Source organism: Stomoxys calcitrans, chromosome 2, assembly GCF_963082655.1.
Source record: "Stomoxys calcitrans chromosome 2, idStoCalc2.1, whole genome shotgun sequence".
Classification (NCBI taxonomy): domain Eukaryota; kingdom Metazoa; phylum Arthropoda; class Insecta; order Diptera; family Muscidae; genus Stomoxys; species Stomoxys calcitrans.
The window spans coordinates 181614732-181642524 of record NC_081553.1 but is presented as its reverse complement, the minus strand read 5'-3'; the positions used below and the strand labels follow the sequence as shown (position 1 = coordinate 181642524).

The following is a 27793-nucleotide window of genomic DNA, read 5'->3' as shown; positions in this document are numbered from 1 at the left end:
CAATTCGTCTAGCCACAATGTCCAGAGGCATAAGGTGTAGCATTAAATTCAGTGCCTCCGATGGTGTCGTCTTAAGTGGGGCTGTGATGCACAAACAAGCCAATCTTCGAATATGGCTAAGTATTAAAATATAAGGTGGACTTTTGAAGCACTGTCCACCAGACCATGACACTATCACCAGCATACAACCAGAGCATGACACGCGGTTTAAACGCGTAAATTTTTAACCAATGACTCTCTTGCAGGTATATGGGGCAAGAGTTGCATTTCTTACCCTTTCCAAGTCGTTTGATTTAAAGTTTCCTGTTAAGCAAAACACGCCCAGGTATTATGCGCTATGAGTAAATGCAATATACTCTCCTCCCAAGAAGACAGGTGCCGCTGTGGGTAATTTGTATCTCCTGTTGAAAAGAACAATTTCCGTCTGAGATGGATTTACGCCTATACAACTTTGCCGTCGTATGTAGAGCTTCCTGAAATATATTTCTATGAGTGCTGGGAAACTTTCTCCTTGCCGCAATAGCCGTGTCATCAACATACGCGACCACTTCTACATCTTTTTCTTCCAGAGACAATAATATAGTGTTTATGGCCAAACTACAAAGTATAGGAGATAGTACGCCTCCTTGAGGTGTTCCTCTGCTGACCTATCTTTATAGATCTACAGAATAGAATAGAATAGAATAGAATAGAATAGACTAGAATAGAATAGAATAGAATAGAATAGAATAGAATAGAATAGAATAGAATAGAATAGAATAGAATAGAATAGAATAGAATAGAATAGAATAGAATAGAATAGAATAGAATAGAATAGAATAGAATAGAATAGAATAGAATAGAATAGAATAGAATAGAATAGAATAGAATAGAATAGAATAGAATAGAATAGAATAGAATAGAATAGAATAGAATAGAATAGAATAGAATAGAATAGAATAGAATAGAATAGAATAGAATAGAATAGAATAGAATAGAATAGAATAGAATAGAATAGAATAGAATAGAATAGAATAGAATAGAATAGAATAGAATAGAATAGAATAGAATAGAATAGAATAGAATAGAATAGAATAGAATAGAATAGAATAGAATAGAATAGAATAGAATAGAATAGAATAGAATAGAATAGAATAGAATAGAATAGAATAGAATAGAATAGAATAGAATAGAATAGAATATAACAGAATAGAATAGAAAAATAAATTTAATACACACACTCCATGGTAAAATTTAGCAGTGATTTTTTTGTGGTGAAATATGCTTTCCTTGCAGTTTTTCCTAAAAAGTTATCTTATAGTTGTTCATGATTATCAGCGAAGAAAGGATGTTCCCTCAAGTAGCAAAAGAACAAGTTGATGTCGCCCCACCACAGAGGAATCACAAAGAAACCACAAACGGACTAAATAATATAACTTTTGTTGTTCTTTTGACTTCCGCATAAAACTAAATCGAGCACTGGCAAAAAGGATCAAAGGAATGGAAGGATAAACAGATAATTGTGAATGCTTACATACTCGTGGTAGTGGCAGGAACAAAGCAGCTGAATTGACGAGGCAGCGTTATGAACACCACGAACAAACGGATGTTGAGATGGTAGTAACAACGAAGGCGATGGAGGGTTGGTGTAGTAACAACGTTGGCGATGGAGAGTTGGTGGTAGACCAGTTTCACCATTGCGCCAAGTGTGCTCGTCCATAGACAACATGGCGGCCAAGAAGTATGGGAGGTGTTTTTTCTTGTGATGTAATGTACACAAAGTAACAGCGAGATTTCTTAAGAAAATTAAAACAGGAAACAGGAAAGAAATGCGACAATGGACTTACAGGAAAAGAAAACAATTTGGTTAAAAATCAACCAGTTACCAAAGGAGGCCGCTGCAAAATACTTGGATCATTGGCGGACTATAATCTACCGAAAAAAGATTATTCTAAATGTAATTCAAATTTGCCCATGAAGCAGGAGGCCATTAAGGAGCAGGGGCAAACTTCTCACATATCAATGAGTTCGATTCAATTTTAAGTTCAATGATAAGGGCCTCCTTTTTATAACCGATTCCGAACGGCATGCCACAAATTTTTTTATGATGTTCTTGTGAGGATTCGAAAAAAATGCGTCCAAAATGTATTACACACGGCTCAAGGAATACAATAAAATGATCTAATGTTCTCGCCAAGATTCAAACCCAGGCTTTCCGTGTCATAGGAGGACATACCAACCTCTGCGCTACGGTGGCCTCCAGGAATAATGGTATAGTATTTTTTATCAAAAAATACTGGTCCCATTGGATAACCACAGTGTCCGTAGTCGGCGCATGACCAAATAGAAAGCTCCCTTAGCCTGACAGCAGTGGTAGCAGCAATTCGTCTAGCCACAATGTCCAGAGGCATAAGGTGTAGCATTAAATTCAGTGCCTCCGATGGTGTCGTCTTAAGTGGGGCTGTGATGCACAAACAAGCCAATCTTCGAATATGGCTAAGTATTAAAATATAAGGTGGACTTTTGAAGCACTGTCCACCAGACCATGACACTATCACCAGCATACAACCAGAGCATGACACGCGGTTTAAACGCGTAAATTTTTAACCAATGACTCTCTTGCAGGTATATGGGGCAAGAGTTGCATTTCTTACCCTTTCCAAGTCGTTTGATTTAAAGTTTCCTGTTAAGCAAAACACGCCCAGGTATTATGCGCTATGAGTAAATGCAATATACTCTCCTCCCAAGAAGACAGGTGCCGCTGTGGGTAATTTGTATCTCCTGTTGAAAAGAACAATTTCCGTCTGAGATGGATTTACGCCTATACAACTTTGCCGTCGTATGTAGAGCTTCCTGAAATATATTTCTATGAGTGCTGGGAAACTTTCTCCTTGCCGCAATAGCCGTGTCATCAACATACGCGACCACTTCTACATCTTTTTCTTCCAGAGACAATAATATAGTGTTTATGGCCAAACTACAAAGTATAGGAGATAGTACGCCTCCTTGAGGTGTTCCTCTGCTGACCTATCTTTATAGATCTACAGATCCCAAGCCTGTCGTAATGCATCTTTTAGTAGAAACTCCAACTCCTTCATGATTGTCGTCGGTTTTACAATGTTGTGCTTTCAACATTCAACTTCAATATCAAGAAATGCTACCATTGTTGACAGCGAGAGAACCCTCTATGCAGGCGTCTAGGTCGTAAATGGCTGTTTCAGTGAACTTGCTCTCACTATATGTATGTTGTTGCCCAGACAAGTGATCTCCAGGGATTTTTCCCCAAAATATGTTTCTAAAGTCTTCAGCAAAAAGGAAGGCAGACTAATAGGACAAAAATCTTTTCCCTTCGTATGGTAAGGCTTTCCTGTTTTTGGAATTAAGACTCGAGCCAGGTGTCCTCGTCAAAAGCCCCTGTTGACCTTTCGTTTGTCGACTAGTGGAGCCTGGCGCAGTCGTTTCCCCAGTTTAGGTTTCAGTAGCAGGCAACATGCTACGGACTGATATTACTACCGCAGCTGTTGGGTCTTTGGAGTCCATTCTAAGCCTATTCCCGGGCTCTAGATCTGCCGTTCCATTGGGAACAGACGCAAATCATCAACCGCCTAATGGATAACACTACCGTAGCTATCCTGGAGAAGGCAACCGTAGCGCAGAGGTTACCATGGCCGCCTATGACGCTGAACGCCTGGGTTCGAATCCTGGCGAGACTATCAGAAAAAAATGGTTTTTCCTTCTTAATGCTGGCAACATTTGTGAAGTGTGAAAAAACTTAGGGCTTAGGTGTATGACAAATGTATGGGTTGCCCAAAAAGTAATTGCGGATTTTTTAAAAGAAAGTAAATGCATTTTTAATAAAACTTAGAATAAACTTTAATCAAATATAATTTTTTTCACGTTTTTTCTAAAGCAAGCTAAAAGTAACAGCTGATAACTGACAGAAGAAAGAATGCAATTACAGAGTCACAAGCTGTGAAAAAATTTTTCAACGCCGACTATATGAAAAATCCGCAATTACTTTTTGGCAACCAAATAGCATAGAACGGGTTAAAACTCGCATTCTCTTGTCAACGTTCAACCACTGGGCGTTCAATTGAAATGTTTTTTCCATCACTATGTAACCAAATTTGATTGCTTCTAATCTCATCTGGTGCCAGTCACTTTTAACTTAAAAAGGACACGCAATTCCTTTATATATGTATATGGGCCAAACATTGACCTCGTATTTGCCCAGGAGAGGGTAAACATTTTGCTAATCTAAAAATCTGGATGAGCCACTATTCTCGCTCATTTCTTATTTCCATAAACACATGTGTGAAAAAATCTACTTCTGTTGCAAGTACTATTTGTCCGGGAAGCACAAGCGTTGAGAAGATATAACATGTGATTTTTATGACGGCATTTGTTTGTGATCAGCAGGCAAACTATTGCCAAAGCGACCAAAGGAACAGGAGCTATTTTGGCAAACACACAAGGAATGGAAAGTCTTCGAACAAGATGCTTTCCGCCTACGGAACAACACATAGTGTCATAAAATATAACACCCAACAACAGACAATAACACCACAACCGTAACCGTAACCGCCAGCACCTCATGTTGGCAAATGTCTGCCAAGGAGTCGCGCTGTGGACAAGGGCGATGAACCACACTCTAGGCGACTAGGTCTTCGATGCAATAAGCAATAATTTTTTATTCGCCTTTTTTTGGATATCAATTTTATTTCACTTTAGTTTTCGTTGTCCTTGCTCCGGTCCAAAGGATATCAGCAGTGTCGCCTTCTCTTCCCCATTTGGGAAAGCTGCAGTTGTGGCCATAAACATACTTATCGTACTTTAGCTGGTCATGGAGTGTGAGAAAAATAATAGAAAAACAGGAAACAAACGACAGAAATACGTTAACGTATTTTTTAATGTTTTTTCGTGCAAGGGAATTTCAGCGAATAAAAAGAAAATCTATGTCGCATGTCCTAAACGAAAAGTATCGGAAATGCCTGCCAATCGGTGGCGTATCTTTATAAAGGCGGTCGTTGTTATTTGTATTGATTTTGGAATATGCTATGCACAGTGGGATGAATAGAAAAGAAACAAGCAAGAGCGTGCTAAGTTCGGGCCGAATCTTATATACCCTCCAGCATGGATAGGATTTGTCGAGTTCTTTGCACGGTATCTCTTTTTAGGCAAAGAAAAAATAATTAATAAGAAATGTTATGCTATTGGAGCTGTATCAAGTTATAGTCCGATTCGGACCATAAATGAATTAAATGATGAACATTATAGAAGTCATTGTGTAATATTTCAGTCCAATCGGATAAGAATTGCCTCTTGTAGGGGCTCAAGAAGCAAAATCGGGAGATGGTTTATATGGGAGCTGTATCATGCTATATATCGATTCAGACTATATTGGACACGTATGTTGAAGGTCATGGGAGAAGCCGTTGTACAAAATTTCTGCAAATTCGGATGAAAATTGCGCCCTCTAGAGGCTCACGAAGTCAAGATCCCAGTACGGTTTATATGGCAGCTATAGCGGCTTATGTACTGATTTGAACCATATTAAGCACAGTTGTTGGATGTTATAACAAAACACTTCATGCAAAATTTCAGCCAAATCAGATGAAAATTGCGCCCTCTAGCGGCTCAAAAATCAAGATCCAAGATCGGTTTATATGGCAGCTATACCAGGCTATGAACTGATTTAAACCATACTTAGCAGAGTTGTTGGAAGTGATACCAACACACAACGTGCAAAATTACAGCCAAATCGGATAAAGATTGCGCCCTCTGAAAGCTGAAGAAGTCAAGACCAAATATCGGTTTATATGACAGCTGTACAGTTGTTGCAAGTAATACCAGAACAACATGTGCAAAATTTCAGTCAATTCGGACAAGAATTACGCCCTCTAGAGGCTCAAGAAGTCAAGACCCAAGACCGGTTTATATGGCAGCTATACCAAAACATGGACCGATTTGGCTCATTTACAATCCCGACCGACCTTCACTAATAAAAAGTATTTGTGCAAAGTTAAAGTCCTTTCGACAGACAGACGGACTGTCATGGCTAAATCAATTAAAATGTCAAATGTCAATGTCAAATGATCAAGAATTTATATACTTTATGGGGTCTTAGACGCATATTTCGTGGTGTTACAAACAGAATGACTAGCTTAGTATACCCCCATCCTATGGTGGGGGGTATACAAATTTCAATGACATTTTATGTAGAAACAAAATTTGCATGGGCACATATGTCGGGCTTCATGTCTACTGGCAAAAACCCCACCTTATTTCTTGGGCTATACAAACCAACTGAGCGCTACTCTCGCTTTGTTTCGAGGTGGATCAATATGTGACACTTCCGGTTTATGTCTCAATGGCCCTGCGTCCAGTTGCCCTTTCGATAAAGCTGGCGGTATACTAATGATATCGCGTCAATGTTACTTACATAAAAGTTAACGTTGCCTTTGTCTCTGCTGATCCAGGGACGTATAAGGGGATGAGTCTTAAGCACCATCTGCATCTCCTGCCATCACTCCGTCTTGACTTTCAATGGCTGAGAGTGTCGCATCGAATATCCTCTAAAGTGGATTGGGGGGTTCAGTTTAGCGTCATATATTCTTATCCGCTGAGGCCTGCTTGCACTTTCACTTTCACCATGATCTTGCATCTGTTTGGCAGAGGTCCTCCGATGAAGCAGAATGGTGAGCTGCATGTTCTCATTCCATCCAGGTAACTGCGAAAAAAACCGTGTCTATATATTGCTCCCTTCACATGGCAGTTAACAACGCTCTTGTTTCTGCTATCCATTAACGTGTATCAGAGTTGAACCTAAAGGTCAATCTGTCTCGCCTGTTAACATTCAATTTTAACTGCCAAATACGTAGCAAATCCAGTCGAATATCCTCCAAAGTGTAGTTCGGTTGGGAGTTCAGGTTAGCGTCATATATTCTCACCCTCTCCAAGGACTGTAGGTCTATTGGCACCATACCGGCGATGAAAAACTAGTTTAGTGAGAGTAAAGTTGTGGCTCTGGATATCTACAAGGCATTTCATAGGGTCTGGCACGGTGCACTACTATCAAAGCTTGTCGCATTTGGTGTCGGTAATGGATTCGTTCGATTTATTTCGAGCATTCTCAGAGATCGCACTATTCGATCGTTATAGATGGGTTCTCATCCAATGAGCATAAATTGACCGCAGGTGTACCCCAGGGCTCTGCTCTTTCTCCTTCTCTTTTTTAATTTTCATCAGCGATCTGTGGGGTCAGACATCGAATCCGATCTACTCATTTGCGGATGACAGTAATCTCTGTCATTCGTACTCATTCGACCATAGGCCGAGTCTTCGAGTGATTAAGGACAAGAGGCAGGTTATGGACGATGCACTCTGCCAGGATTTGCTGGCCATTTCTGAGTGGAGTCGAATGAATCGAGTAGATTTCAATGCTCAGTGCTGCTTGTTGTCACACCAACGATTCGCTGACCCATTACGATCATCTTTGTCTATCAACAGTGTAGATGTTGAGCAATCAGAAGCTCTTGATGTTCTGGGCATGAAAATACAAAGTGATGTCCGTTGGGCTAAACATATATTTGTTCTTAAACGGTGTAAGAATTACTTCACTCCGTCTGATCTTCTTATCATCTACACCACCTTCATAAGGCCGAAAATGGACTTCCGGCTAATGTTTTTCCCACCCACTTTGACATCCAAAGATTTAAAACAAATGTCAATAAGCACTACATCCTTTTCCTCCCTCCAATTCCTAATTTCCTGTCGCCAACGCAATCCACTGCATTTATAGGGGACATCCCCTGCGTGTTGGCTGACAGAAAAAGAAGAACTACGCAGACAGACACTGTTTGGTAACTAAGAGTTACGGCAGAATATAATCCTAGTATATCCTTGGTGGAATACTTACCACGATCTTCTGGCTATCCTGTAGAATCGCAGCATATCCTTGCTGTTGTACTTACCAGGATCTCCTGGCTATCTAAATAGTAGAATCCTTGCACATCCTTGCTGGAGTACTTAGCACGGTCTCTTGCATATCCTGTACAATCCTAGCATATCCTCGCTGGAGTACTTACCACGGTCTCTTGGCTATTCCGTAGAATCCTTACCACAGTTTTTCTGCTTGCTTGAGTACTTACTAAGGTCTCTTTTCGTAGTTTTCCTCCTCGTACTTGCTTTAGTACTTACTATGATCTCTTGCCGTAGTTTCCTCTTCGTCCTTGCTTGAGTACTTACTAAGGTCTTTAGCCGTAGATTACTTGCTCTTCCTTGCTTGAGAACTTACTAAGGTCTTTTGCCGTAGATTTCTTGATCTTCCTCGCTTGAGTACTTACTAAAGTCTCTTGCCGTAGATTTCCTCCTTGCCCTAGTTTGAGTACTTACTAAGGTTTCTTGCCGTAGATTTCCTCCTCGACCTTGTTTGAGTACTTACTAAGGTCTCTTACCGTATATTTCCTCCTCGTCCTTGCTTGAGTACTTGCTAAGGTCTTTTGCCGTAGTTTTCCTCCTCGTCCTTGCTTGAGTACTTACTTAGGTCTCTCGCCGTAGTTTTACTCCTCGTCCTTGCTTGAGTACTTACTTAGGTCTCTCGCCGTAGTTTTCCTCCTTGCCGTGGATTTACTTCTAGTTTCCGTGTGAAAACTTATTAAAGTCCCGCGTTGTAAAAATATTTCCCAAAATATCCGTACTCGGACGGCATTTGTGTTATTAAATAATTTATCCCCAGCTTTATACAGTGTTCTTGATATCTGGGAATAGTTTTGCGGCCCATCTCTTTTTCCCACCGTATCTGCCACTTTCTTGTAGTCTCTTCTCTTGTTTCATTTCTGTAGTCTTGGGTAGGTTCACTCTTCTCTCGAAAAATGCATAGCGCTCCTTGGCTTGCAGGTCTAGTGGTGCCATTATCAGCAATGCAAAAGCCAAAACAGTCTGATATGGTGATGGCACTTGTAGTGCGGCGGTTCGCTGAACACTAATCTGCCATTGTGCTCTGTGCCTGTCTGCTCAGATTTCGCACCCGTTTAAGAGGTTTGCTGTTCAAACTTTCATTTAAAGTTTCCTCTTTTTGGGTAGTGACTTTCCTATGTTCGCTCAGTTGGGCCGTGATTCCAATGATTTTATCTGTCGACGTCAGTTTAGAATCCAGTCGAATTCCAAGGAGATTTATCGCCTTGTCGTGATGACTACATTGTGGACTCGCAACTCTATTTCCAGGGGAATTCGCCGTCTGGTTAGCAGAACTAATTCAGTCTTGTGTAAGATCAACTCTAGTCCATGTTCGTGTAGCCAGTTACTCGAGCGGATCATGACTTGCGTTAGCTTACGCTGTGGCTCTTCCGTGTTTCTCGCGACATGACTGTCGCAATGTTGTCTGAGTAGCCTACGAGGAAGGATTTCGTCAAGCAGTTTCATCCTAAGGAAGTCATCGTAGCTGATGTTCCACAAGTCAGGGTCCAAGATGGACCCTAAGCTGCTCCTGATTTTATCTGTAATCTCTTCGTTCTAGGACTCGTGTCGTAGATCAAAGTTGTATCTCTAAGGTAGCTTTTGATTATTCTTAAAAGGGAGCCTGGTATTTCCAAATCGCTTTTCAGGCAGAGAATTGTATCTGCCGACCGAACGTCAGTTTAGAATCCAGTCGAATTCCAAGGTTATTTATCGCCTTGTCGTGATGATTACATTGTGGACTCGCATCTCTATTTCCAGGAGAATTCGCTGTCTGGTTAGCAGAACTAATTCAGTCTTGTGTAAGATCAACTCTAGTCCATGTTCGTGTAGCCAATTACTCGATCGGATCATGACCGTCGTTAGCTAACGCTGTGTCTCTTTCGTGTTTCTCGGGGCAGGATTTCGTCAAGCAGTTTCATCCTAAGGAAGTTATGGTAGCTGATGTTCCACAAGTCAGGGTTCAAGATGGACCCTAAGCTGCTCCTGACTTTATCTGTTCGTTCTAGGACTCGTGTCGTAGACCAAAGTTGTATCTCTAAGGTAGCTTTTGATTATTCTTAAAAGGGAGCCTGTTAAAAGGGAGCCTGGTATTTTAAGCGTCTATCACGTCTTTCCACCTAAGACTATTAAACGCGTTCTTCACATCCAGGTTAGTCAAAAGGATGATTGGTCTGCTGTGTTGGTTTCTTTCCGGTGCACGTGGAACCTCCTCGACAACATCTCTTAGTGCGCCGACAGTTGATTTTTTTAGGCGGAAGTCGTGCTGCTTTGCGGATAACCATCCTCTCGTGTTTATAGCTTCTTCCAGTCTAGGCTTTATGAGTCTCTCGAGTAGTTTACCGGCTGTGTCTTCTCGTGACGAAAGCAGCAATGTCGCCTGTATATTTGATAAGAAATGTGTTTTCCTTAGTATCCTTTGAAACCGAACACTGTGGATGTATAGAAGAGTACTTTGCCTCACGGCAGCTTCTAATAATCCTCATCAGATACTCTGATACTTTGAAGTTCATATTCATGGGCTACAGTACTTCTACCCACAGGCGTCATTTACAACCTAAGTTGCTAGTAGCATGATATGGGTGCTATTTTGATGAAATATAAAAAGAAACATTTTCGTCAAAAAATAATTTCATTGGCATCAAAAATCCCTTCCATTGAACATTATTTTCACTGTGCTTGTAGACTTTGACTAAAACTTTAAACATTTCAAAATATGCCACCATGCAATCGTAAATACAAATATGTCCAGGATATTTTTATCTTTTTCCATTCGAGTGTTCCTATTTATTTTTTTTTTACCACCGCAGCAACAGGAAATCCATACAAACACTTTGCTAACGATATACACTTTTATTTGGCATCGTTCTTCATTTCACTCCCAAATAGTTCGCTCAAAGCATCTTCTCTCAGGGCAATTTATCAGTACTACTGCCATACATGGGCCGGAACCCACATGCATGGCCAACTTATAAAGAGTGAGTGTGCGTTTGAGTGAATGTTTGTGAGTATATCTCCTTTGGTACACAAGATGAAAAATATCCAAACGTGAAAAAAGTTGTAAGTAAACACAGGCACAAAGCCAATTAGTTGTCTAAAGACAGCAACCGGAAATGACGCCTGCCGCCGTTCTGCCAATGCAAGAAAAACTATTTAGTTGAGTGTGTCCCACAGATATCCTATCGCCAGTTTGGCTGTCTTGTTCGATGTGAAGGTAAGGATGTGTTTGTGAGTGCCACAAATCGTTGGGGCGGTCATTTGTATTTGTGGATAACTAACTATAAAAAGGAAAACAACACAGAATCCTGTATTGGTGATAGCACACTCTTGGAGCCGGCAAACAAATGCCTGGGAGGATGAAATTCCTTTTATTTAATTCATTAGCACGTGACTATTTGACAAAATGGCAAACAGCAATTTGGAATTGGATTTATTTCAATCTGGTTTTTACTTGCTTACTGTTGAAATCTTGGAATTTACGCCACCATTTGGCTTTACCTTCAAAAGGAACCCCGCAGAAAGACGCATTGGTTTTTTAAAAGTAATTGAATTCTTAAGGTGTTTACGATTTTTGTGGCATTTGGAGCTTAAAAAGTTATTTGGCATTTTTCTGGATATTTCTTTGCATGGGTTTAATAGATCAGATCAGATGGAGATGGAAAACGCATATGTGGATATATTTGTATTTAAAGTTAAAGAGTAGGGGAGATTTACAGTATAGACAAAGTTCGCACGCTTTAGTGATGAGTTTAAATCTGATAACCTACCGAAGGCAGGGTATGTCAAAAGTATATATGTCTTAGTGAAAGGGAGTTAGAAAGGCAGGTCTGGTTTTCGACTACACGAGTTTCTTGTTGTTTTAGCAGTTTGTTGTTGTTGTAGCAGTTTGTTGTGTTCTATCTTTCAACTGCTTGATTTTGTTGAGTATCCAGATCCAGGAACACTGCGACTAAGATGGGGTGCATCCAGAGAGATCTGGGTCTGGCTGGGCAGTTAAAGAGGTGACGTGTGGTCCCTGGTCACAATCGGGACATACATCATGCACGTCGGCATCAATCCTTGCTCTGTAGGAATTAAGACTACTGCATCTGAGGATCGTAATTGAGCCAGAACTACTCTGGCTTGCCGGAGAAGGTCTATTTCTTCAGGTGCAATATGAGGCGGTCGTTCTCCAAGGACTACATTCATGCGGTAGCTATTTACTGCATCTGCTACCGTGTCTGCATGAATGTTGACAGATCAGATGGAGATGGAAAACGCATATGTGGATATATTTGTATTTAAAGTTAAACAGTAGCGGAATTTTAAGTTGGCACGCTTTAATGATGAGTTTAAATGTGATAGGGGCAGGGTTCTTGTGAAGTTTATGTGGCTTAGTGAAAGGGGGATAGAAAGGCAGGTCTGGTTTTCGATTACTTAAGTTTGTTGTGTTCTAACTTTCGTCTGCTTGATTCTGTTGAGTATTCAGATCCAGGAACACTGCGACTAAGATGGGGTGTATCCAGAGGGATCTGGGTCTGAGTGGGTCTGGCTGGACGTTGAACAGGTGACGTGTGGTCCCTGGTCACAATCGGGACATACACCCTGCACTCGAGCATCAATCCTTGCTCTGTAGGAATTGAGGCCATTACATCTGCCGGATCGTAATTGAGCCAGAACTACTTTGGTTTGCCGGACAAGGACAATTTATTCAGGTGCAATGTCAGGCGGTAGTTCTTCAAGGACTACATTCACCTGGTAGCTATTTACTGCATCTGCTGCCGTGTCTGCATGAATGTTGTCTAGATCCGCTAGATAACCCGTTTGATCTAGATGTTCTCTCTTTTAGCGCTAGTTGCGCTGATAAGTAAATCTACCTTAAGGCTTCTGGATGGTGGATACCTATCCACACGATGATGATTTGAATGGTTTCTGTGATAACAGTCCAAAAGGTATTGCTTAGAAAGCATGGAGTTATGTCTTCGTACGGGTAGGATCTTTGTCTCCTGATGGAGGTGGTCCACATTAGAACAGAGGAGACAGCCCATCGCAGTTCGCAGGACGGCATTCAGACAGATCTGAATATTATTCCACCGCGTGTCACAGAGCTGACGAGACCGCACTGACGCTACATAACGTACCACAGACCGAATAACTTACCACAGATCAACAAGGTTTCTTTGTCAGCACACCAAGTGCTGCCGGAAAAGTGACTAGAGGACCTTGTTTCTACTTTTAGGCAAATTGCTGTGGCATGTGGAAATGAATAAGAGCTGTCAAATGTGATGCCAAGTATTTTGGGACACTTGATGATCGGAATCATTTCTCCATCGACCATCACATTCGGCTCAGTATTCACCTAACGTATATATGTAGTGAACAATGTTTGGTGGCGGATATCTTCAGATCTCTTGCAGCGAAATATAAGACAAGTTCGTTCAACCTATTGCAGATGTCAACAATGGGCCGGGGGCCTGAATCTTAATGTCGTCTGTGGGGTGGAATGGAGGATAGGATGAGGTTAAACATTGCCGGAGATATCACCCCGTTTCATTCTACGGTGCTTCGACTTCTTATTCCGAAATTCCACATCTCCTTTGGTACACAAGATGACCATACAGATAATTCGCCACCTATCGCTTCAGGCCTGGCTGGAGGGACGTGTTGGCAATGTCCTCAAATAGTTTGGCATGGCTGACCACGTCGAAAGCCTTCTATAGGTCCAGGCCATGTGATAATACGGGCTGGGCTGAATGAAGCCACGACAAATTTGTGCGGCGATGACATGCAAAGCAGTATTTGTGCTATGCAGTCTTCGAAATCCATGCTGAATGGAAATTCTCCAACGAGGCTCGGGAGGAGTAGTCCCATAAGTGTCTTGGCTACTGGTAAGAGAAGGGGATCGGTCCTCCCCCTTACACGGGCTTCAGTAGCGGGATCACCCTGGCCATCTTCCACACATCGGGTACTACAAGAGTGTTCATAGACAGGTTGAGGACAGTTGTGAGGTATTCGACTCAGCTTGATCCAGATTCTTCAGCATCAGTGTCGAGATTCTGTCAGGGCCCAATGCCTTGAATGATTGCACGGATGACATTCGTAACTTCGTATTCCCACGGTAAATTGTGATGGCTGTCCACGGCTCGGAGACCACGGATACGACGAATGGCTATCCTTCTAGCCCTGTTACTCTCGGGATGCACAATAAATTGACGGTTGAACAACCTGGCGCATCTGTTTGGGTCGGTCGCAGTTACGTCGCCAAAGTGACAGGTTCTGTCATCCCATCTACCAAGGTTCGAGAGTGACTTAACAGTAGACCACAGCTTGACTAAACCGGTTCTTAAGTTACATTGCTCCAAGTTTTCCAGCCACAAATTCCGTTTGTGTTTGTTGACTACCCTGTTTATTTCCAGATTTAGTTAGTAAGTGGGTTTCCTGCGCCGGGAAATTGGGCCGCACTTGGGGTATCCGACCGGCTGGTATAAAGCGAACGGCTGATGTCTCGGAATATCCTCTCGGCAACTAGCACATCCGAGGTGGGTGTCAGTTCACTAAAGCGGCCATTGATGTACTCTCTGAAGTTATGCACTCAGAAGTTATGAGGTCGGTCGATGGTGGGGATCTGCTGCATCTCCCTGCAATCCTGGTGGGGCCATCCTCATTCACTGTGCAAAAAGTGGAGCTTTCTATTTGCTCTGCCAAAGCTATGCCCCGCTGGTCGTTACCTAGGGAAGAATGCCAAGTGATGTGCATTAAAGTCTTCTAGAACCAGACGATTGTGGCCAGACAGTAGCCCACTTAGGCTTGTAAGCTTGGTCATTAACTGGGAGACAGCTACCAACCGGCAGTATGTACACGTTGTGTAGCTCTATCTCGGCAGTACCGGACCTGACTGCTATCCCCATGCATTGTCTATATTGCACGGAATGGTGTATCACGAAGGCCAATCCCCCACATCCATTCCTTGAGCGATTCTTACGTAGCACATTGTATCCGTGACTAATGTGCAAGCAGCAGGTGTTGTTCAGCTTTGTCTCCTGGATCGCTGCGACCGATATGCTTTTCCGACTCATAAAATCCACAATCTCATCGATCTTGTCACGGAGTCCGTTGCAATTCAGATGCAAAAATGATACACTTTCCGGCACTGGCCTGGCAATAAATCGCGGGCTGGTGCTGTAGGTTGTATTGTGTCAAAGACCCTGTGACCGAGTATTTCGTTAAAGAGGACGCCGTCCTGGGGCTGAGAAAGCATGACTTCAGACTGCTGATAGGAGTTCTGACTGGATATTGCAACACCATGTCTTTGATGTCGCGCTGGACGCAGGAGAGGAGTACTTCTGCAGGATGTGTGATCGCGAGGAGGAGTTGGGGACCTGTTGTTTTACAGGCCCGGAAGGAAGACATGGGATAATGGGAAAACACCTCATTCCGTGCCTGGATTCCCTTCAGGTACTTGGTCTTTCTATCTCTGACTGGATCATATTCTCGCCGGTTTTCTGTCCTTATTTGCTGTCAGAGCGCAGCGCAGAGGAGAGCATGTCTGACTATGACGCTGAACGTCTAGGTTCGAATCTGGGCGAGAACACCAGAAAACATTTTAAAGATTATCCCATATTACTGCTAGCAAAATTTTTGAGGTACTATGCCATGTAAAAACTTCTCCACATAGGCGTGTCGTACTTTGAGCTTATACTTAAATCGGACAGCACTCATTTATTTGTGGGAAGTTTACTCCTGCTTCTTAAGTGAATGCTCATGTGCAAATTCGCATTCGCAAGGCAAAGTGAAAAATCGTAAAGCATATTTTCCGAGGTTTTGCTCCAAAATAATTTTTGGTATTCCGGCCCGGAAATGTAGACAGCATGCAGAGGGGCTGAAAGGGTCTTGCATATGACTGGGCTAGACCCAGGTGTCCCAATGTTAATCCACAGAAGACAGAAATATGCCTGTTCACAAGGAAGACGAAGGTGGGTCAATTTGACGCGCTACTTTTCCTCAATAAAACGATTTCGATATCTGACAAGGTCAAATACGTAGGAATGATCTTGAATAGGAAACTTAATCGGAAGTGTCACATTCAGGAGCGTACTGAGAAGGCTCACAGATGTTGGGCACTATGTAGACGGGCCGTAGGCTCGAAATGGGATCTGAATCCGAGGATAGTCCACTGGCTCTACACGGGCGTGATAAGACCATACTTATTTACGCCTCAGAGTTTGGTGGACTGCTTTGGAGAAATAGTGCAACATAAGGAAAATACAAAAGGTTCAGAGAACATGTTGTCTTGGCATAGGCGGAGCGATGAGGACCACACCACTAGGGCATTGGAGACCAGTCTAGATATCCAACCCATTGACATACAGATTAAATGTGAGGCAGCCACAGCGGCTATGGGACTTAAGGCGATGGGAGAATAGATTGAGGATGGGAGCAGCTCATACCATGGCGGTTTAATCGAGTTGACGATAGAAAACCTGGAAGGAAGGGAAAATTTTTCCGATCGAATATCTGAGACAACACTGGAGATCGAGTGCGAGGCACTGCTGCCAGCGGCACTTTCTTGAACAGACGGAACCATAGCATGTCGTCTGGAAGATCATGTTACACGGATGAATGAAAACTAGGGGACAGAGTGGGCCTGGGGGTCTACATTGATAACCCAGGGACTGAGATCTGTTTTAGACTGCCTGACTAAAAGAAGGTCCTACAGGCAGAGATCCAGGCGATCACGGAATGCGTGAGGAGGTGTTCTGCTAACGCGAGGATGTCGAGTCTGAACATCTTTACGGACAGTAAAATGGCCATGAGGGCAATAACAACCAGGACGGTAAGGTCACCAACAGTCCTGCAGTGTAAGAAGGAGATTAACGCCTTCTCTGAGAATGGCACAATTCGCATCGTTTGGGTGCAGGGCCATAACGGAGTAAGGGGGCATTGAAAGTGCAGACGATTTGGAAGTGAAGACTAAAAAACTGCCGCCGATAAACTTGGTTAACCCGAAGCCTTTCGAGTCGACGCAGTCCGATTTAATGGCGTTTTCAAACAACGAAACAGTCGGTAGGACAGCGAAAATCCTATGCGGTGATCGAGGCTATTACTGAAGGGAAGAAAGGAGTTCAGTATAGCCTATGGTGTAATAACGGGACACATAGGACTACGGGCTCGCTTATGTAAAATCGGTGCGGCAAGTGATAGCATGTGTAGGGCATGTGGGGAAGATGATGAGACATTGGAGCATTTCCTATGTCATTGCCCAGCCTTCGCGGCTAGGTTAGGTTAGGTTTAAGTGGCAGTCTGCCATCAGACTCACTTAAACGTTTTCGTGCATTGTGATACCACAGGAACAGAAGAAGGAAGATACCTTCTAGTTCCTAACGTTGAACCATACAGATCGCCTTAAAAAGCCCAATAACTTGCGAATGTCCACATCCGGAAAATCAGACAGATTTTCAAAGAAATGAGAACCTAAAGTGGAACTCCTTTTGACTGTTAGTGCGGGACACAAACACAGAAGTTGTTCTATAGTCTTTTCTTCTTTGATGTCCTCACAGCTTCTGCAAAAGTCGTTGTTGGCAACCTTCTGTCGTCAGCATGTTTTCCGATTTGACAGTGACCTGTCATGACGGACACAATGACTGAGACTTCTGTTTTAGCCATTGATAGCAAAGCAGTGGACCTCTTCAAGTCTAGATAGATCGCGGCTAACAGACACCGGTACTCAGGTGAGGACGGGATACCAGACATGAACCAACTTAGGGGAGTGGTATGGAAAACAATTAAGGATTTTGTAAGTCCCACGGAATTCCTAACATAAAATTTTCTTTTTCGGGGTTACTTTTTAGGTTTTAAAGCGCACAACAAGCCAATTACTAGCTAAGGTGTATGTCTGAAGATTAATATCTGTACCATCTTTTCAACCTAACCTATCTGTATCCGTTCTCATATCTGCTGATTATAGGTGAGATGCCATTGCGGTCTGGAGTCTAAATAGGAGCTATCTTCGTGGGATCCTCAAGAAAAGACGCTTGATTTCCTCCTTCATTTTGATCACTTATAACTACGATGTCGGCACGTTGTTCTGCGACTATTTGCGATAGGAGATCACGTGCAATCTTATTCCTATGCATGTTGGGCCTGTAGTATTCTTAGCATGCATGCTGTGTCCCTCCTTTACATCTTCTTGAGCCGGGTAGGTGATTCGTCGGGGCATTTGCGCTGCGCGAGCATATACAGCGTTTCAGAGCGTTAGTGCACTCTTTTATCTTGTGTCCACTTTTGCCGCATTTAATGCATAGTTCCTTTCCTTTTCTACTAAATTTCCCATGAACAATCCACTAAGGAACTTTTCTATAATTTCATAAACATCGCAATTCTCAAGTTATTTGTAATCAAGGGAACTTCAGAGAATACCAAATAGTACATTCGGAATATATCGGTGCATTCTATCGTTGCGCAATCCGCAACCCACAACACATTTAGCAAATACAGCAGGGTTCCTCGAATTAGATATTATGCATTTTTCTTGCCTTTTCCGGCCTTTACGATTTAAGCAGGTATAACGAACTTAAATTCAATATATTTTCAATTGATTTCGCATGAAATAACAGAAAATTTTGCACAATCAAAATTTCATTATTAAGGAGGTTCAGTATTTTATTCATAATAACTTGGCAAAAAGTTTGCGCGCACTTCTTGCTGATACATTTAAAACTTGTGGCATTACTTACAAATATTACTCGGATTTTTTGGTTTTCATTAAATTGCGATCCTCATGATGCTTCTCCAAGGCTTGCAACATGGAATCAAGAAAATCGGCCAAACTAATCTGTGCAGTACAATCAAAATCTACATTGAAAGCATGGGCAGCATGAGCCAAAAAAGGCAGCTTTCGCAGTGTACGTCCACTCAGACCTTTGCTTCGCTTGGAGAGTTCAATGAGCAAGCCCTCATGTTTGTCATCACCTTGCAAAGATGAGTTGCCATCAATCATGCCAACTCTTACTAGCTCCATTAGCATGGATTCATAGATTTTCCTTATGGCCAATACATTAGGCAGTCCTATGTATTGTTTGATGTCTGCTCTATCCAAAAATGCCAAATCGATTGTGTCAGCCAGATTTGAAGTGGCCAAAATAAGAACATTAGGATGCTCTTTTATATTATCCAGCTGTGTGAGTAAGGCATTCACCACACGCATAGCATCTTTGGGCTCCTGTCCGGACATACAATCGCGTGCATAGGCCAAGGACTCCACTTCATCGATTAGAACGCAAACCAAACTGTGGGGATCTTCGATGATCTCTTTGATTTTAGCAAAAAGACGCATAACCAGTTTTCCGCTCTCCGAAAACCATTTGGAAAATAATGAATGTGAATTGATTTCTATCAAATGGGTATGTCGAAATATCGGCCGACAACGAATGGCTAATTTTTGAGCTAATGCTTTGCACAAACTGGTTTTTCCGGTGCCTGAAATGAAAAAAAAAAACAGAGATAAATATTAATTAGCAGCTTTGGCCTCAAATCAAAAAAATGTGAGTCACAAGGGGCATCGTGCTATGTGATCCCTCCGACTTCTTCAACGCAGAAATATGTGCAGCAGCGCCACCTAACCTTAAAAAATAAAGTACATGGGCGAAAAAATTTGTTTGGTTGACAAACACGTGGACTTCGGAGTCGAAAAAATATAATGACCAGAATCCCATGGCAGCCGATTCAATGCTCCAGACTGACCCGATGGAATGTTCAGTGGGCAGGAAATTGCCACTTCATTGAAAGTGTTTTGTAATTTTTTCGTCATGGGAGTGCCTGTTCCGTGAAAGAATTAAAGAGAACCCCGGACCCTGGTTCTGTTCGGTTTGTCAAAACCGCCTCCACCATTGGTCAGTAGGTGAGGCGTAACCGCTGCAGGGAGTGGGTCCGCGGGAGCATAAAAATTGCAAGGGGCAAACTTCTCACTTATCAATGAGTGCAGTCCGATTCAAGTTTAAGCTCAACGATAAGGGGCCTCCTTTTTATAGCCGAGTCCGAACGGCGTGCCGCAGTGCGACACTTCTTTGGAGAGAAGTTTTACATGGCATATTACCTCACAAATGTTGCCACATTAGGAGGGGAAAGCCACCGCTGAAAATTCAGCTTTATAGGCGGACATGCTAACCTCTGCGCTACAGTGGCAGTTATTCAGTATGACTATGCACGGGAGCATAGTCATACTGAATATGTTACTAACGAAGACATCAGTAAGTGGCAAGCGTCGTTGTCGTTGTGTCGTCGTCTTCGATGTTATTGTTGTAGTAGTGTGTTGTACACTGAGGCGGCAGCCCTTGCCGATGAAAGCCTCCATCGGGCCAATCAGATACGTACAACCGCCTGCCATGGGATTGTCGTCGTCTTCGTTGTTGTTGTACCCACACTTTCATGTGGAGGTGATCCTCGTCAAGCTCCTGTAGGTAAGCAAGCTCGTTTCGGTCCAAAGACCGATTGCCGCAGCAACAGTGTGGCCATTGGTTATTTAAAGGCGCCAATAATTCGCCTTGTCATATCGAGCATCATAGGCACTCAGTATTTGTGCAAGAGCAGGTGCCGCCCGGCCTCTCACTGAGACTCTCCGCTCGATACCGATTGTCTACGGCTGCCTTTGCAGCTACTCCCTTTGGAGCATACCACTATCCGCAACCTGTGGACGATACCGGGTCGTCGTCTTCGTCATCGGACTATATGACTCCTCCGACTTCTCCTGTGCGGTAATTTGGAGCATACCACTATCCGCAACCTGTAGACGAGACCGGTAGCTCGCGGCTAAGCTTCTCTTGACAGCAATGAACATCACGCAGTTTAGACCTCAATGTTCCAGCCTGTGTGGTGCTCACAGATATCCCCGTCGTCTTCGTCTTCGGACTATGTGACTTCTCCGACTTCTCCTGTGCGATAATTTACCCAATTATAGGACTTCTTTCTTGCAATTGTATTGCAAGGGTATCCGAGGCCAGGTTGATAAGATAGTGGACTTTATAAATCAGAAGAACATTATGGTTGGAGCCATCTAGGAAATAAAGTCAGGCCAACACTTGCAGCCTGCATAGTTATCACGTTTACAATGTGCTACGTAAGGATGGGGGTAGTTAGGTCTGGTAGTAGTAGCCTGGTTCCGGCGGCGATCAGTCCATTAGACCGGAACGAGCTTGTTCACCTATAAGAGCTAGACGAGGATCGCCACCTCCACATATAGACATGTGGCTACGACATCGACAATAACAACCATCTAGTAACACGGATTTCATGGCTGCCGGTTATTTATCCTATTTTCTTCATAAGAGAGGCATATCCCGGAGTGCCTGCTTAGTACAATTCTGATCCTTTCCGCCATGGAAAAGAACCCAGGACCTTGGTTCTGTACGGTTTTCCAGAATCGGTGTTGGTGAAGTGTAACCGGTGCATTGAGTGGGTGCATTTTCTATCCAACTCCGTCCTTACATCACTACGGGAGCATAGTCATACTGAATATGTGAGCCCTCCAACTTCTCCTGTGCAACATCCCACACTTAATATATCTAGCGGGTCTGGACAACATTCATAAATCATTAAGGCCAGACACGGTACCAGATTCCGAAGTAGAAGCGGTGAACTGCTACCGAGTGAACACTGTCCTTAGAGGTCGACAGCCACTCATTGTATATGTGGTCCAGATATCCCTGGACGCACAACTAAGTCGCAGAGATACTTAATAGAACCCGAAAGCAAATTAAAAAAGGAAACACAACCAACAACAACCCCCTATGTACTCGTTACTTCAGTGTGCACCGGAACTCACCCAAAAAAGCTCCTCAAGAATCCTAACCACCATACGCAGGTATGTGGCTACAATAAAAATATAACCATCTATGGATATGCAACCACCATCCGTAGTTGTTGTAGCCACATTTGCATGTGGAGGTGGCAATCTTCGTCAAGCTCCTGTAGGCGAGCAAGCGCGTTCCGGTCGAAAGGTGGCCATTGGCTATTTAAAGGCGCCAATAACACGCCTTGTCATATCGAGCGTCATGGGCACTCAGTATTTATGCAAAAGCCGGTTCGGCTGGCCTATACGCTCGATACCTCTGATTGTCCACGACTGCCCTTACAGCTACTCCGTATGGAGCATTCCACTATCCGCAACCTGTGAACGCACCCGGTAGCTGGCAGCTAAGCTTCTCGTGAAAGCGATGAACACCACAAAGATCGGACCTACAGGAACATGACGAGGATCGCCACCTCCACCTAAAAAATGTGGCTACAACAACAAAGATCGCACCACAAAGTTCCAGCCTGTGTGTTGCCGGGACCGTGCGACCATCGTCCGTACATGTTAGATGTGATACTAGGCTAATGGAATCGCAAACATAAATTCCCCATGGATAATCTAAATCTAAATAGCCTACCTGGTGGTCCATGAAGCAGTATCAGACGATTACATGAAATAATATTTGAATTGACATTATGCTGAGAGAATAACAGCGCGGAGAGAGCAAATTTCAATAATTTCTCCTTGGAGCCGCTATCATAAATTAGATTTTCCCAAAGACCCACAAACGGTTGACATGGCAGCAACCAATGGCTGGAAGCAGGTATTGATTCAGATTCCGTATCTGTTTCAAACATTTCCAATTCCATACTACGGATCTGAGGCCAATAGTAATGGAAAACCAGAAAGTCAAAATCATCGGCAGACAAAAGCTATACCAAAATAACATCATTAGTTACAAACTGAAGTACAATTGCATTGTAGGACTTACCTCCCCGTCTTTCTTAGCTTCACATTCCAGTAAAATGCTCTCCACACATTGTAGTGATTCATCTTCAATTTCCTCCTTCGGCAATTTGATTATTTCATTGAAAGGCAGTTGTTTCACTTTTAAAATATCTCGTAGTGGTCCATCAATTGCAGCTTGCATTTGCTCCAGGCGTTTCCTAAATGTTAATTCAATGAAATCTATCATCTATTTTTGGGATTCTCTAAGTTGGACTTACCCTGGCAATAGCTTGACACACACTTCAACGTGTACGGCTCTTTGGGATGCAATTAATTTCATTTTAATTTAAGAAAGTCTAATTTTGCAAATATTTCTTGCCAAACTCCAAGGCGATCAACACTCAACTAAATCCTTTGTTTACATTCATTGACGGTATGTGCAGCGCCATCGATGTGTCAATTGGAAGCCTTGGTTATTCAAAAAAACCGCGATTATCACAGGGTTGCCAAGGTGCAAGAGAAGTAATAACTTAAAAATATCTTTTGTTAAACAATAAATTGTATTTATATGCGTTTAAAATTATCATAGATGAGATTGTTGTATGCTATTTTTCAATGGAAACTTAATAATTTTTGCTGTTTTTCTACGAGTGGTTACTGTTTTTTTTTTTTTGGACTAGGGGCAGTTTACACTTGATGAACTCTTTAAAATGTTTGATAAATTTGGCAATCATTAAACTTAACAACTACAAAGAGTGTTTGGATAAAGAGACCAACTTTTCTCTCAAGCAAAGGAGCGAATGTCACTATTTGTTGTTTACCTTTAAAACAACTCTGATAGATCCTAAAATTTATTTTTGCTACTCTAGTGACGTTACCTTTAAATCAATTTTCCATGGACTTTAAATCAAGTTGCTGCACAGAAATAAACTTCCGAAATACAAGAATCAAGTGATAATCGGCAAAGAAACGGCATAAAGAAGAAGGTAAGGAAATAATAAACTTTTCTAACCCGTGAAATTTACATAACTGTAGGAGATTAAAAAAACAAGGCATCAAATCAAATAACAACCATTCTAAGGTAGACAACTTTGTTGTTGTTTTATCAGTGTGTTGTGATTCATCCTTTCGTCTGCTGGGTTATTTTATGTATCCAGATCTAAGAACTCTGCGACTAAGTTGGGGTGCGTACAGAGGGATCTAGTGCTAAGTCAATTAGGATTGGCCGAGCAGTTAAACAGGTGACGTGAGTCGTGTGGTCCCAGGTTATTACCACAGCAAACGGATGGCAGCACACATAGGCTGGAAGATTGAGCTCCAATATGTGTGGGGTTAATCGTTATCACGAGAAGCTTGCTTGGGAGCTACCCGATTAACGGCAACTGCGAGGGTCGTTATCTCCAGAAGGCTGGCATCAATCTGGCTCTGTTGAACGTAATGCAGCTGCATCTGCTGGCATGAATTTCAGCGAGAACTACACTGGTTTGTCTGCAACAACTACGACAAACATTCAGAAGGTTGGCGTCAATCAAAGCTCTGTAAAACTCAAGGCTGCTCCATCTGCCGGGAAGCATTTCAGCCAGAACTACTTTGCTTTGCCGAAGGAGGCTAACTTCTTCAGGTTTAAAGGGTGACGGTCGAACTCCAAGAATTCACTCGGTAGCTGTTCTCAGCTTCTGCTGCCCTGTTTGAGTTAATGCCACGCCTGAAACGCCGACTGATGTAGAGTTTCTCTCTTGTAGTGCTGAAACTCAAGCTCTAGATCATGTACATATATTCACTCTGATATCTCTGGGCGTTGGATCCTTATTCATGGTCTCTGCGATACTATGAAGTTCTGCCCTTGCAAGGTTAGGATCTTTTCTACTGATGGTGGTTGTCTACGTTAGAAGATAGCCTGTCACAGCAAGTAGCGCAGCATTCTGACAAGTCTGAATATTATTTCACTGCGTATCGCTCAGCCGGCCATAGAGCCAGTGGACTAACCTCGGATTCAGGCCCCATTTCTAGCCTATGGCCCGTCCAACATCTGTGAGCCTTTTAAGTACACACCTGAATTTGACACTTCCAATTCAGTTTCCTGTCCAAGATCACACCTAAGCATTTGATCTTGTCATACATCGAAATCGTCTTATTGAGGAAACGTGATGCGTTACCTTTTTCAGGTTTAAGTGGAACACTTTATTTGGTGGTGCTCGATGCTTACCGCTTTCGCTACATGCACAAGTGAAATGGACAAAAGCAAGCATCTAGCAATCAGCCATCTTAAGGGTAACAAGAAAGTATTTCAGCAATTCATTAATTTGTAAAAGGGGGAAAACTATCTTAAATTGCAGTTAATAGGCATAGAGTTGCCATGTGTTGTAATAAACATGTTTCGGTTTTAAAGTCATGTGTGTTCTTAAAACTATGACGCTGTTGAACTGGGTTCAACGCCTACTACTAAATTTTTCATGAACATTCCATTAAGGCACAGGGGATACTTCTCGAATAACAATGAGTGCAGTCTGATTAAAGTTTTAAGCTCAATGATAAGGGGCCTCCAACTTTATGCCGAGTACGAACGCCGTGCCCCATAGCGATACAACTTGGTGTAGAAGTTTTAACATGGCAGAATAGCTCACAAATGTAGCCAGCATTGGTTAGGGGATAACCACCGCTGATGTTCACACCGTGATTTAAACCCAGATCTTCGGCGTCACAGGCGGACATGCTAACCTCTGCGCCACGATGGTCACCATAATATTTAACCGGGTTACTGGTTGTTGTTGTAGCAGTTTATTGTGTTCTAACTTTCGTCTACTTGATTCTGTTGAGTGTCAAGACCCAGGAACTCTGTGACTAAGATGGGGTGCGTCCACAGGGATCTGAGTCTGAGTCGTGTGGGCCTGGCCGGGCAGTTAAACAGGTGACGTGTATCGTGCGGTGCCTGGTTACAATCGGGACATACATCTTGCACGTCGGCATCAATCCTTGCTCTGTAGGAGTTGAGGCGGCTGCATCTGCCGGAACGTAATTGAGTCAGAACTACTCTAGTTTGTCGGTGAAGGTCAATTTCTAGAGGTGCAATGGGAGGCGGTCGTTCTCCAAGAACTACATTCACCCGGTAGCCATTTACCGCATCTGCTACCTTGTCTGCATGAATGTTGTCTAGACCCGCTTGATATGCCGCTTGATCTAGAGGTTCTCTCTTGTAGCGCTGAATCTCACGCTCTAGATCATGTAGATCTACCTTAAGGCATCTGAGCGATGGATATCTATCCACAAGATGATGATTTGGATGTTCTCTGCCATAACAGCCCAAAAGGTATTGCTTAGACAGCATGTAGTTCGCACTGGTAGGATCTTTGTCCGCTAATGGGGATGGTCCACATGAGAACTGAGGAGACAGCCCGTCGCAGTTCGGAGGGCGGCATTCTGAGAGATCTGAATATTATTCCACTGCGTGTCACAAAGTTGACGAGACCACACTGGCGCTGCATAACTTACCACAGACCGGCCAATTGCTTTGTACGTGGTCAACAAGGTTTCATTGTCAGCACCCCAAGTGCTGTCAGCAAGTGACTTGAGGACCTTGTTTCTACTTTTGACTTTATCGCAAATTGCTGTGACATGTGGGGAGAATGTGTAAGGGCTGTCAAATGTGCCGCCAAGTATTTTGGGACACTTGATGGTCGGAATCATTTCTCCATCAACCATCACAGTCAACTCAGTATTCACCTCACTCGTATTTGTAGTAAACAATGTGGCTGAAGATTTCTTGCAGCGTAGTTCGTTGAGGTAGACATTCAACATATCGCAGATCTCAACAATGTGTGGGGGGCCTGATACCATGATCGTACAATCGTCCGCATATGATACGATCTCTATGCCGTCTGGAGGGGGTGGAATGGAGGATAGGTAGAGGTTAAGCAGTGCCAGAGATATCACCCCACCTTGGGGAACTCCCTGTTTCGCTCTACGGTGATTCGACTTCTTGTCTCCAAATTTCACAAATGACTGGCGACCACACAGATAATCCGCGACCCAGAATTTCAGGCCTGGCTGGAGGGACGTGTTGGCAATGTCCTCAAATATTGGGTTGCCCAAAAAGTAATTGCGGATTTTTTAAAAGAAAGTAAATGCATTTTTAATAAAACTTAGAATGAACTTCAAATATATATATCAAATATACTTTTTTACACTTTTTTTCTAAAGCAAGCTAAAAGTAACAGCTGATAACTGACAGAAGAAAGAATGCAATTACAGAGTCAAAAGCTGTGAAAAAATTTGTCAACGCCGACTATATAAAAAATCCGCAATTACTTTTTGGGCAACCCAATAGTTTGTCATGGCTCACAGTGTCGAATGCTTTCGATAGGTCTAGTGTTACGGGGACCGTTCTATAACATGGCCTGGGCTGATTGAAGCCACGGCATATGTGTGCGGTGAGGGCATGCAAAGCAGTTGTTGTGCTATGTAGTCTTCGAAATCCATGTTGATGCTCGGCGAATGGAAATTCTCCTACCAGGCTCGGGAGGAGTAATGCCTCAAGCTTCTTGGCCACTGGCGAGAGAAGGGAGATCGGTCTGTACGACTCCCCCAAATTCGGGTCCTTTCCAGGCTTCAGTAGCGGGATCACTGTGTCCTTTTTCTCTATTCGGGTTACTGGCATTCTGGCAAGACACACATGCGGTACAACCTTTTCTAATCGGATGCCAAAAGTTTTAAGAAATGGTTAGACATTTTGCCAAAATGTTTTTTTTTTTAAGATTTCAGCCAAACTTTGTTATATTCATATTTTTATTTAAAACAAGTAAAAGCGTGCTAAGTTCGGCCGGGCCTAATCTTATATACCCTCCACCATAGATCGCATTTGTCGAGTTCTTTTCCCGGCATCTCTTCTTAGGCAAAAAAGGATATAAGAAAAGATTTGCTCTGCTATTGGAGCGATATCCAGATATGGTCCGGTTTGGACCACAATTTAATTATATGTTGGAGACCTGTGTAAAATGTCAGCCAATTCGAATAAGAATTACGCCCTTTGGGGGCTCAAGAAGTAAAATAGAGAGATCTATTTACATGGGAGCTGTATGATGGTCATGAGGGGATCCGTCTTACAAAATTTCAGGCAAATCGGATAATAATTGCGACCTCTAGAGGCTC

General features: G+C 42.8%; 1 protein-coding gene across 1 annotated transcript; it reads right to left on the bottom strand.

Annotated features, from left to right (window-relative positions):
• Positions 1-18547: 18547 nt before the first annotated feature.
• On the bottom strand, positions 18548-23143 carry LOC106090123 (pachytene checkpoint protein 2 homolog). Its single transcript, XM_013256207.2, has 4 exons — positions 22927-23143; positions 22692-22866; positions 22338-22632; positions 18548-19389 (listed from the first exon to the last, which is right to left on the bottom strand). The coding sequence occupies exons 1-4, from the start codon at positions 22986-22988 to the stop codon at positions 18653-18655; spliced, it is 1269 nt and encodes a 422-aa protein (XP_013111661.2). The 5' UTR covers positions 22989-23143; the 3' UTR covers positions 18548-18652.
• Positions 23144-27793: the final 4650 nt, after the last annotated feature.

What these genes read in the sequence shown, in the direction of transcription:
- LOC106090123 (XM_013256207.2), bottom strand. Translation starts at nt 22,988, where the DNA reads ATGAAATTAATTGCATCCCAAAGAGCCGTACACGTTGAAGTGTGTGTC. An exon ending in AAGCTAAGAAAGACGGGGAG is followed by an intron (nt 22,633 to 22,691) that starts GTAAGTCCTACA and finishes ATTTTGGTATAG; the next exon opens with CTTTTGTCTGCCGATGATTT. An exon ending in ACTGCTTCATGGACCACCAG is followed by an intron (nt 19,390 to 22,337) that starts GTAGGCTATTTA and finishes TTTTCATTTCAG; the next exon opens with GCACCGGAAAAACCAGTTTG.